At 37.3% G+C, this 12,287-nt stretch overlaps 1 protein-coding gene across 2 annotated transcripts; it reads right to left on the bottom strand.

The window, feature by feature from the left end:
- Positions 1-388: 388 nt before the first annotated feature.
- On the bottom strand, positions 389-11,665 carry LOC131006821 (PH, RCC1 and FYVE domains-containing protein 1-like). Of its 2 annotated transcripts, XM_057933976.1 has the most exons (9): positions 11,108-11,665; positions 9,356-9,442; positions 8,379-8,468; positions 5,973-6,056; positions 5,664-5,858; positions 3,426-5,552; positions 2,674-2,820; positions 1,104-1,486; positions 389-644 (listed from the first exon to the last, which is right to left on the bottom strand). In XM_057933976.1, the coding sequence occupies exons 1-9, from the start codon at positions 11,162-11,164 to the stop codon at positions 512-514; spliced, it is 3,303 nt and encodes a 1,100-aa protein (XP_057789959.1). In that variant the 5' UTR covers positions 11,165-11,665; the 3' UTR covers positions 389-511. The 2 variants fall into 2 exon arrangements, with proteins under 2 accessions (XP_057789959.1, XP_057789960.1); XM_057933977.1 differs by lacking the exon at positions 8,379-8,468 and having other exon boundaries at positions 11,108-11,655.
- Between the last annotated feature and the right edge of the window lie 622 nt (positions 11,666-12,287).

Raw genomic sequence — 12,287 nt, 5'->3', positions numbered from 1 at the left:
GAATCTTAATTAATTATTTTAAATTATATAAAGCATCATAAATTAAAATTGAAGAAAAATAATTAAAAATTATAAAAGATTGAAAGTGTGACAAAATGGAACACAGCATGTCATGCGACAGCTGAAGTGATCATCATTGTTCATTAAGTAACTGTAACCAGTTATTGTTGTATTTGTGATTAGTTTCTACAAGCCTGAACAAGGGGTAAATAATTCACAGCTGATGATAGCTTTTACCAGTTTTTAACTACAATAAAGGCATACTTAGCAAATCAGAACAAAAAATTCCTATAGCCCAAGATGAACTTGCTTATGGAAATTAAACTGGTCAAAACCAGAAGGAGCAAAAGCAAGGGGGAAAAAATGAAGAAGAAGAAGAAGAAGAAAATGAGAAATTAGCTCATCTACTCTATCTTTATATACCAAACTACTTCATACGATATTTCCTGTGAATAAACCAAATATATCTTGGTGAGTATGAGGAAAATAAAAGAATCATGTACATTGGATGTCAGTGCGCTAAGTCCTCGCTCCCTACAGCAACACTTGATTTCTCAAGCATTCGTACATTGTAACGCTCATATACTCTTGCCCGATTCTCTGCCCACCACTGTTCAGCTTGCTTCTCACTGAATCGCTTCCGACTGCATTCAACCATATCTAAACTTCATTGTTGGACGAAATAATCATAAGAGATGTTATATACTTTCTCAAGCCTCAAGGTCAATGCTTTCCTTGCCAACATAAGTAATAAACGAAACTCTAGTGTAAATTTTATCAGATACATTATGCACATGCAGCTCTTTTGACAAAGATGAGTCTTAGAGCTGATGGTTGTTCACATGCTAAGGTTAGTGAAATTTCACCACAAATACTAAGAGGGTGTTTGGCTAAGCTTATTTTAGATAGCTTATAAGATGTTTCAAGAGTTTATAAGTTGTCAAAGTGTGTGGATAATTGAGCTTGTAAGCCAGAGAGACAACTGTTGTTTGGGGTTCTTTATAGTTTTCTATTGCTAACATATCAAGCATAGCCATTTTGAGAACAGGAGCACAAGTTATTAAATCCGCAAAAAAGCTAGGGTAAAGCAATAAGAATCATACCTGAATCGAACACGCCTCAGATCTTTTAGCCCGCCAGGTAGGGAGGTAAGAGTAATATAAACACCAGGCTCGTCTTGCTCAACCGATTCATTTTCATAACAAGAATCACTTTCTTTTATTCTAATTCCAGTTCTCATGACTGCTTCTGTTTGACCTTGTTTGTTATAATAAAAACTGTGATGGCTTGCTGTGCTGGATCCATTAGAAGGCAACATGTTACTTGATTCATATGGTTGCACTTCCTGGTCATCTATTCGACCATTCAGCATATCAACAGAGACATTGGAAACATCGTCTGGCGAAGGCATACCAAGAGGAGTAAAAAGCGGAGGCTTGACATTTCTCGCAGAACTTACAGGAAGCCTTTCAGCCATCTCCTTTAGCTAGCATAAAATATATATATTATACATATTAGAAGAAAAAAAAATGCATCTGGTCAGCCCAACTAGAGTTGGAAATATTGAATAATGATGATTTAAAATTTTAAATTTAACCCCAAGAGTGGGGCATGGCATTGCATCGTGCATCCATACAACGAGTTGCTTCACTACACTAGTCTGAATCTACAAGCAAAGTTTTGTGGAATGCACCGATGAAATTCATTTCATGATTCATCCTATAAGTATAACAAGACATCAAAGTGCAAAGAAGAAACCAAACAAGTAATGATTTACATGGTTAAATGAAGAGTTAAGTTGAAAAAAGATGGCCTTTATTGGTGGAACAAAAGTCAAGAGATATTACAATTTACAAATAGCAGTTATTAAACATTGACCCAGAATTCCATACAACCAATACACCATTTTTACTAAAAATTCACATCTAAAGATCCGGAAACCCGACACAATCAGAAAACTGTTCCGTGCAATTGATAACATGTTCAACAATTAAAACATGCTGTTAAGATGCAGCACGGCATCACACTCATGCAAGCCAGTACAAGCATTATGCATGAATGATGTACATCATGTGCATATTACTAGTTAATCATATGGAACCTTTGTACATCAAAATCTTAGCCTTTGATGATGAAATTTGAAAGAGCATGAGCTCCATAAATGGTGTATGCTCGAGGGAAGCGAGCGGTGGTTGATTATAGTTTACATGTTAACTGTTTTTGTTATTTTCGTTAGTCGGGCTTTATTACTTATGTTGAGTCAGCCCATTGTGCATGGGATTTTGGGAGTCGTAGGGTTAGTATTTATATGTTTTTCCTACTGTTATTTGGTATCTTGGAATATTGTGAGTTTTGGGAGGGCTTGCCATAGGCTCTTCGGAGGAGATTATGTATTGCAATATCGTATTTCTCTTTGGTTCTCCATCTTAACTCTATCAAAATTCCTCTAGTCACACAAAATTAATCTTATTGTACATAGCATTCAACATTTATCAATTGAAATTGATACCCAACCACAGAAAACGCATGAGAAGATAGGATGAGCTCATTCTGTTAAAGGAGAACACCAATAAAGTTGAGATGATAGAGTGAAAAATGACTATATGAATTATCTGACATCTGTTCCAGAAATCACATGGCATTCTTAGATTAGATTGTCAGACATTCCCTTACTTGTGTAGTAAGTGACTTAATCACTTCTTTTGCCGCTTTGCATTTTGCAGTCTCTTCCCCAGCAATTGCTATTGCCTCCTTGAGCTGTTTAGTTGATGTTTCCAGCTCCACCTCCTGATGTTGAGCCTTGTGGGTAAGATTTTCTACCTGTTAAAACGCTCATATATTATACAATCTCATAATTTCATGCTCACGGGAACATAAAATTATTTTCAGTAAACTTCACATTAAATTGAGGAGTTAAAACACTGAGCCTTAACATGTACGAGATGTTGACATAAGAGACATTTTCTTGAAAACTCATTCTAGGATCTTTAAACTAAATAAATAAAGGAAAACTCACTGAGGAGACAATTGAATGAGGAAATATTGAAGTATTCCATCAGTCACCGGAAGCATAATGTCAATATTCAGCTTGTACAAAGATATCGATGAAGTTATTATTTCAGAAACTATTGGTCATCTACTATCTGTTTTGTCTTCTCTGGTCTGAGAAAATATAAAACTGATAGCAAACTTAACTCCTGCTAAAAATCAGCAGAGGTGAAATCTTATGCATAATACTTGTTCAAGCAAGCAGATAGAATAAGGCAGTTTTCCTATGTCATTTTTCTATATTTTAGAAGTATCTTCAGTAATTCCTTTCCTGCAGCGTTAACTTCAACATGAGATCAAAATGACTGGACAGTGCACCAAGAAAATCAAACTATTTTGTGAATAAAATGCAAGATAAAACAGATTAATTAAGGCACCTGGGCTTTCAATTTTATAACTTCCTGGCTAAGGCTACCATTTGTCAGTTTAGCATCGTTCAGAGCCACCTTAGGTGATGTAAGCCCTCCCAAAGTAGGAGTAGGTGTAGTAGAACGAGGAGGGCTGCCCCTTCTTGATATTGGTGATGCTGATCGAGAAACAATTCGCGATCCAGGAACTGAAGCTGAAGAGAATTTTTTCGAAGATCCAAAGACCGGATTAAAAGACTTAGAGAAGTTGTTCGAGACCCACTGAGAACTCCCACTTGGGATTGGTGAGACACGACTGCTACTGAAATCAAGTTTCTTATTCCTCTTTGTGGTGTGAATCTCCCCATGTTTCGAGGATTCCATAGAAGAGAACCTAGCCAGCGGAGGCCGAGATCTTATATCCAACTTTTCATCTTTGACTACTATATCACTCATCCCCTGGTTCATACTTCCAAGTCTACTCACAGATGAATGAGATGGTGTATCAGCTTCAAAAGGCCTTTTCAATTTATTGAAGCAATTATCACAAACACGGTATGGTTTGTTGGGATTTGGTGCCATGGAAGCCCTCTGTGACTTCTTGCTGCTGCATGAATGACAAAATACAAGTCCACAGTTGTAACAATTGTGACGTTTTCTTTTGAAATTAAATGGCTGACGGCAGCCAGAGCACATGGACTGATCAGCCCCTGAAACCCCCTTATGGAGGCATATAGCTGCAGTAAAATTAGTACCACAAGCAATACTCTTCACTTGCTTATCCTTTAAAGCTTCTACTAAAGTTGGAGAATTTCTGTCATCTGCATCTCCATGACCTAATCTACCATTTGCTCCCTTCCCCCAGGTATAAACTTCAATTTTTGAAGTCAAGACAGCCACATGGTAAGCACCACAAGCTATCTCCTCTGCAAAACTCTTAGCTAGTTTTCCTTCAACACGAGAAGGGAATTTCCCAACAGCTTGTGGGTTACCTAGCTGCCCATAAACTGGACTACCCATAGTGTATACGTGACCAGAGGTAGTAAGAGCTACCGTCAAGCTGTGTCCACAAGCAACCTGGCAAAAAATTGGTTCAACGAGAGCAGTAACAGAGGTTGGGACAAGTTTTGATTCCTTGTCACCATGTCCAAGTCGACCTTTGTCACCATCGCCCCATGTAAGTAGTTTGCCTGAAGAACAATTACTGGAACTTGAGCTTCCAACCACAACATCAACCACTGCAGCAGTATGCCAAACACCACATGCCACTCGTACAGTACGGGCACCCTTCAGGGATTCCACTTCTCTGGGTTTCAAAATGCTTTCCCTGTCTCCATGACCAAGAACCCCGAATGTTCCATCACCAAAAGTGAACAACTGGCCTGCAGATGTCACGATAGCAGTGTGCCACGGCCCACAAGAAATTGAAGACACATGAATGCCCTCCAGTGGTCCATTTACTATTTTTGGTATCCAATGACTCACTTCATTCCCATGCCCTAAAGCACCGAAATGACCATCACCCCATGTGTACAAATCTCCAGAAAGTGTGACTGCACAAGAATGATAATCACTACATGCAACAAGCTCGATTTTAGTATTGATGAGGGCATTCATCAGCTTTGGATGCATGACATCAGAATCTACACCATGACCAAGCCTGCCTCCCAATTCCTCACCCCAAGAGAATATTTCTCCATGCTTGTTTACTAGAGAAGCATGTCGTCCACCGCAAGCTATGTTCTGCACATCTAATACAACAGCAGATTCCAATGCCTTGGGCAGCAATGAATCCATCTGTACACCAGAACTACTTCCAACTCTGTGTGGTCCACCACCTATAATGCCATCACCTGTCCCCTCTCCCCAAATATAAACATCCCCCAGAGAATCATTTTCGCCATGACCAGAACCTTGACTTGATGAACTTACAGCACTGGAAAGGCTTACTCTGAAGGTATCCATTCCCGTACCTTTCATGAGACCATGCACACCATCTGAACCTCCAGAGGAAATCGAATGGGTGGAACCAGTGGCAGAATCAAAAGGGAAGAAACCCTTTGGAGGCACAGCATATATAACATCTGAAAATGCCTTATCCACATCATTTTTTGGAGGACTATCATAAGGAGTATGGAGGTAAAGTTGACTTCCATCCTGCTTAGGTAAAAATGACCTTTTTGAGAGAAAAACTCACTTACAGCCCGTACAACAAACAACTAGGAAATAAGCACTGCATGCAAACATATGAAACAAAAGCAAACTAACCTTCTGCAAACTATCGCCACCTCCAAATGGGGAATTTAGGGGAGAACTTCTTGTAGTGTATATTCTAGGACTAGTAGCTCCAGAGGAAATTCCATCACTCCTTAATTCTGTTCTCCATTTACGCTGATGATAGCGGGAAATCAATGCCTTAAGCCCGCTAAACCACACTTCTGCTTCTTCCTTATCCTTGCATATCTATCCAGCACGAAGGATATATACCATCAATTTGAAGAAACTCAGAGTAGCAAGAACCAGAAAAGAACAAAATAATTGTTCCTGAGGAACTTGAACACTTCAAAAGGATCTCACCACATCAAGTGATCTGTCATTATTATATATCAAAGACAAAGACTGATATTCCTTCTCAGGTCGTGGGTACCTTTGGAAAATTGGCTGCAAGAAAAAACAAATACAGTTACATGCACTGATTCACATGGATTACTCACTTTTTACTATGCAGGCTGTTGGAGACTAATTCCTGCTATTAGAAGATAAGATCTTATGCAATCTTTTCATATGATGTTACCTTACTAAATTGACTTTGATAATTTCTCGTTGTTGTAGAATATTCTGTATATATGTTTCCTTATATATATTGTAGCCCTAGTTCTCTCCCTATATATGTGGGAGTCTCTTTTATTTTAAAAAGTAACATAATATACTATTCTTCTTCTCTCCTACATGTCTCAATATTTTACTACTCTACACTCCTTGTTGTTTAGCTATTTATATATTTACTTATAGTTATCTAGAATAAATGAATAATGGAATGGATATTATGTGATCTATGTCCATAGCCCTAGAGTAAGGATTTTATCTATTTAATGGATGAAGTAGAACTTATCTAGCATGGTAGGGATTTTATTATCTGAGGTTTTTCTGGACAGAAGAGTTCCAAGAACTCTTCTGAGGTTTTTTTAATTTCAATATTATCTGTTGCTGCCTTAACTCTTCTTGAATATAAAGAGTATGTCTATCTACACCCTCGATTCTATCACAGACTTTTGGAAGAAATTTATATCACAAACATCAATTCCTTTATAAAGTCAACCAGGATATTTTAACAGAGCTCCACATGAAATTGTGAAAAGGTTTAACACATAAAGTTCTGACCACAAAGTAGTGATGCCCACAGGCCCTGAACCGCCGGTTCACGGTTCACCGGAAAGGTGAACCGTAACCAGCCCATGAAGAGATTGAGAAGGGCCGGGCCAAAACGCCGGTTCAAGGGCCGAACCAGTGGTTTTTAAATTTATTTATTTTTTTAACTTTTTTTTTTTTAGGGGTTTTTTACTTCTTTTTTTTATAAAAAATTTCTTTATGTATAGTGTATATTTTTCTTTTTAAATTACATTATTTAATACATTACATGTAACAAAATTGTTGAAAAAACTATAAATGAAATAAAATTATAACACATTAACACCCAAAATGTAATAAAAGTCGCATTTTTATTAAATTTAAAGTAAAAAATTAATTTACATGTACAAAAAAATTAAAATTTTCAAATTACAAAATTGAACAAGTAAAATAAAGTTACTAAATTTTTTTACTAGTACTACACTAATAACTAATATCAAATTTGAATTTAAAAAAAATTAAAAACCGAAAAACCGCCGGTTTTGCGCGGTTAACCGGCAGTCTGGCCCGGCGGTTAACCGCCGGTTTTTAGTTCATGCATCTTAGGCCCGTAACCGGACCAGGCCTCTAGCGGTTCCAGTTTCGGCCCGTGGTCAACGGTCCGGTCCAGAACCGTGGACTTCGGGCCGGTTCAGCCGGGCCCTGTTCAACCTGAACGTCACTACCACAAAGTAATTAGAATAAACATAGTTTTGTAGATCTTCATTTGGCAGAACAGTATTAACGGTTTTTGTGCATCTTTTTTCACATTCTAGAACACACATTCACAATGCCTGGAAACTAATAAGGAAGTTATACGAAAAATATTTGAACAAGAAATGGAGAATAAGTATTTTTCTACAAATGGGATTGCTTAGCAACTCATAGTTCAGTAAGTAACATACAGCACTATGTCATCTTTAATTTGGCATCGGAGAAAAATAAAGACGATTTCTACATTATGGGGCACGGCTAATAATTCTTTATGTAAATTTATTGAAAACTTAGAAGTTATAAATATGGTCACTCCGAGATTGAGGCAGTTTTAGAAACAAAGCAACATCTATTTTAGAATAGAAATGTTAGCTAACCATATGAAAACAGTACCATGAATATAGAGTGGATTTATAAATTTGCTACCAGCACAAACTTATCTTTTAGAAAATGGATGAATTAAAGAACCATCATCGAATATAATAGAATCATAACATGCATCACAGAAGGAAAGCCTCACTAAAACTGTAGTTCTCAGAGATATTTGGGGTCTAGAAAAGCCTTGGAAGCTGTATTCTGAATTTCAGCTGGCACAGATGCAGATTTTCTATTTTATCTGTCCTGAAAATTTATAGCGCCAAGACTTGAACCCAGGCATGCACCTTGCTAGGACAGTAAGTGCCATTAATAAATTATAGCGTCACTTTGATCTATCAATAATTACATTTTCAAAACAATCCAAAGCAAAGTTATGAACTGACGTAACAAGACTCTACTCTGAGTAAAAAACAAAATAGAAATTTTATAGTATAATAATGGACAAATTACCACAGACTAGATATACATGGGCAACACAAAAGATTTTCTGAGTAAGAAACTTACAGTCCGCTGACCAGAGATAATCCTGGATACATGACTAAGTTTAAGGTGTTTCTCTTCTTTACCCGAGAACCATATCAGAACAGACTCATCCTGAAATCAAGTGCATCAAATTATTAAATGTTTTTAGGTGTTCACATGCTTTAACATGGGAGAATGAGAACCAATTACTCTGTAATCTACATAATTGCTTCATTTGGTGATTAAAGGCAATTAAGACATGCTTTGTCAGTTACATGAACTGCCATAAATAAATGTACTTAATAAATCTTCCATAGTTGTGGATGAACTCATGTTGGTAATGGATCTTTCAGCTTGTAAATCAGAAGACCCTTCATTCAAAATGCCATCTAAATGATTTTACCTCAATTAGAGATCACTGTGAAACAAATGGATCATTAGCCAATAGAATGGTTTTGCTCAAACTAACCATCAATTAGTTGAATTTGTTTTCAGAAAGTAGTTACAGAAACTAGCCCTCAATCAAGCCCCACCCTAGACAATAACTGTCTGCTTCCTAGACACTTAGCAGAATCACAATTTTGTGACAAGTGGAATAGCAGGTTTTATTTTATCAATCTTACAGTGCCACTCTGTATTCGTGTGGAGCTAGCACATAATACAGGATGTGGAAAATTATACAAAAGTTTGCAACCTTGGATAAGAAGAAGAAATGTAAATCCATTGCACTAAAATATCATTACAGAATTCCGTGAGAAATTTATCGTCATCTCCTAGTGAGAAAATTATTGTCATCTCTTATCAGTTTCCTTGTTACCATTTTGGAAAAAAGATGCCTACTTGTTCAAGGATTAGCATATTGTATATATTCAAACTCCAGACTAGCTGGCACAGAACAAAGACCAATAATAAAGGCCATGCATATTTATTCTTATCCACTTCAGAAAAGACAGAAGAACCAAAAAAAGGAGTCACGGAAAGAGGCAAAAGAAAAATATTAGGGTTTTTCTAGGTCTTACATTTGCAAGGCGAAATGGACAAAACTTGGGCTTTCCTCTTCTTCCATACTTGAGTAAGTGTGAGCCTTTCTTTAGAGCAGTAATTGCCTGTTGTAAAAGTCAATCGGAGCTTATATTATGACAGCCAAAGAAACAATCTGTCCAAAACTAAGTCTAATACAAAGAAAAATGAGAGGAAACATATTAAATATTTATTGCTAAATCATTGCAGGAATAGACATATTCACTGAAACAATTCATATACCCAAACCCAAGGCCCCAAATTACATCAAAAGAGACAAGATTCACAACATGACAGCCCACAAAGCTAAGTCCATGACATCTAAACATATATAAGAACATTTACACTCTACAGCAAAGCATGACAGGAGAGAGCAAATCAAACAAATAGTTCAGTTATCTGAAACTCAGAAAAGAATACAAAAATAGAGTTAATTCCATCCAGCTGAAGCTATGAAGTGAGTATCCTGGACTTTATGGGGAGCTAAGCGATGGCAGAAGGATCAAGCCATAGTAATTGGCAAAGAATATAAATATATGTTATTATGCCTCAAGATTTATTTATTAGGATTTAGGAAAAAGGAAAGCAAATGAACAAACAAAACCATAAAACTTGGATGGGAGAGCAGGATCTTGGTAGTACCATTTCTGATTCTGAAGAAAAACAGGCCTAAACATTGCAGCTTTTCAGTACCAAGAAAAGTGCCTTGAGCAGAAACAACCCTTCTGGTGCTAGAGTTTCAATTTGGAAGTGTTCACAAGGTTTGTCATCATAATAAAATCTAGACTTAATAAATGGTTAAAAAAGTATTCTACTTCTGCAGCGACAGCTACTGAATAGCGGTTTCGTACAGCAGTCTTCCTAAAGCATATGGAAACACAAAATGGTAAAGCTTAAATAACTATCAGGCTTAAAAGGTCTAGGTAAATTGCATTAAGAGAACCTAGCAAAATCCAGGGGCAAATAATCATGAAAACATATCCAAGATTCTGGATAACATCTTAGGTACTATATGGAATCTATTTACAAGTTTCTCGGAAGTGATAGTAAGGCTTCAAAAGCATCACATTGCCTACTCCATAAAGTGCAAACACATTCTCAGGGTGACATTTTAGGTACTATATGGAATCCATTTACAATTTGCTCTTTTTAAATCTTTAAGCACCGGTGACATCATTACTCGCCAACATACGTTTTGTGCAACGGCTGAACCAGAAGACCTTTTCTGGAATGGACAATATATCTAAGGAAACTATGTCCATAGATGATAACGGGAGAGCTCTCGACAAAATTGGGATGACTATAAATAAACTGCATAATTATAACGATAATAATTTAGAAACAAAGTAGAATGTCATAAAAAACGAAGAAAACTTGAGAATATTTTAATTTATGGAAGAAACAGCTGGATATAAACTCTTCAACTGACCGTGTGCGATCAAGTTTCTGAGCAATAGAATCAATTAAACATGATAGAACAAAATAACGGTATCACAAAACTAATGAACAGTAGCAGCATAACTGACAACAACTAATCGCAGGACTTCAAGTCAGCATGAATTTACACACACACGCACAATACTGAGAAATATACACACACACAAAATTCAGGTCAACATGAATATACACAAACACAAACACAAACACACACAATATAATGAAGAAATCTACATACACACACAGAGACGCGCATACACATTACACGCACTGAAAGATATACTAAATATAATATAATAAATATATATATATACCTGCTCGATGTCTCTCTCCACGGGCCCACCAGCTCCGCTGACCTCAGCGTTGCTCATCCTACCGCCGTTTTGTGACGTCAGAAAACGGATACCCGCGTCCCCATAGAAGCCCTAAATCCTCAACCCATTTCACCATCCACACTCGCCCAACAGCTCTTGGTTTCCAATCAACTGCGCCTCATGCAGCAGTCGAAACAGCACCAAGTGCACGCAATGCAATTGTAGAGCCCCCAAATCAGCGGGTGAAGTTGAATTTATCAAATGTATGGAGAGTAAAGCAGTAGTAGAGAGAGACGCCAGCGTAAAGGAAATGCAGCGCAGGGAGGGGCATTAGGGTAAACCCCCAGCTGTTGGTTGACGACTATTGCGACTGCGAGGTCGATTTTTATGGGAGAACAGAAGAATTGGTGGAATCCAATGGATTTTGATTTGATGATCAACAGTTCTCCGCAGCAGACGTTTATGGCAGGAGAGAGAGAGAGAGGGTGGACTACTCTTTACATGAATTCATTACAATTTTAATTAACGTTACTCGTATTACTAAGAGTGAACGTGTAATGACTACATTTCTTTGATATGCTCTCATTTTTATATATACTATTATATCTTAAATTACACCAAACCCTCGTGTGTTGTTGAAATTTTGAACCAGAATCTTTCTATTTTTAAACACTCCTCCTTATGTTTAAACAAAAAAATATTGGAATTTCCATAAAATCCCCAACTAATACACCCCTAATTATATAATTCATGCTCAATAAAATCAACCTGGGCTGGGCTGCCTGGGCCCAGCGGCCGCTGGGAACCCAGCGCACGCTCAAATCCAGCATCTGCTGGACTCTCTCAACGGTGGTTGAGTTCCAGCGGTCGCTGGCTTCTTGGCCGCGGCCGCTAGAACTCAACGCTCGCTCAAAACTCCATGGATTTCAATTCTCGTGGTTCTTGGCCGGATTTCGTCGTGTGTATTTTTTGGATGAAATCCATGAAAGTCATTCCGGATTTGAAGTCAATGGAATAACGAATACACCTAGATTTGTATGGATTTTAAAAAGTCTGAAACGAATACACCAGATTTATATGGACTTTTAAAAGTCTTGAACGAATACACCCAGATTTCTGCAGACTTTTAAAAGTCTGGAACGAATACACCCAGACTTTTAAAATCCATAGAAATTTATTA

This window comes from Salvia miltiorrhiza, chromosome 1 (genome assembly GCF_028751815.1).
Source record: "Salvia miltiorrhiza cultivar Shanhuang (shh) chromosome 1, IMPLAD_Smil_shh, whole genome shotgun sequence".
NCBI lineage: Eukaryota > Viridiplantae > Streptophyta > Magnoliopsida > Lamiales > Lamiaceae > Salvia > Salvia miltiorrhiza.
Note: the sequence above shows the minus strand (reverse complement) of the source record. Positions and strands in the feature narration are given on the sequence as shown.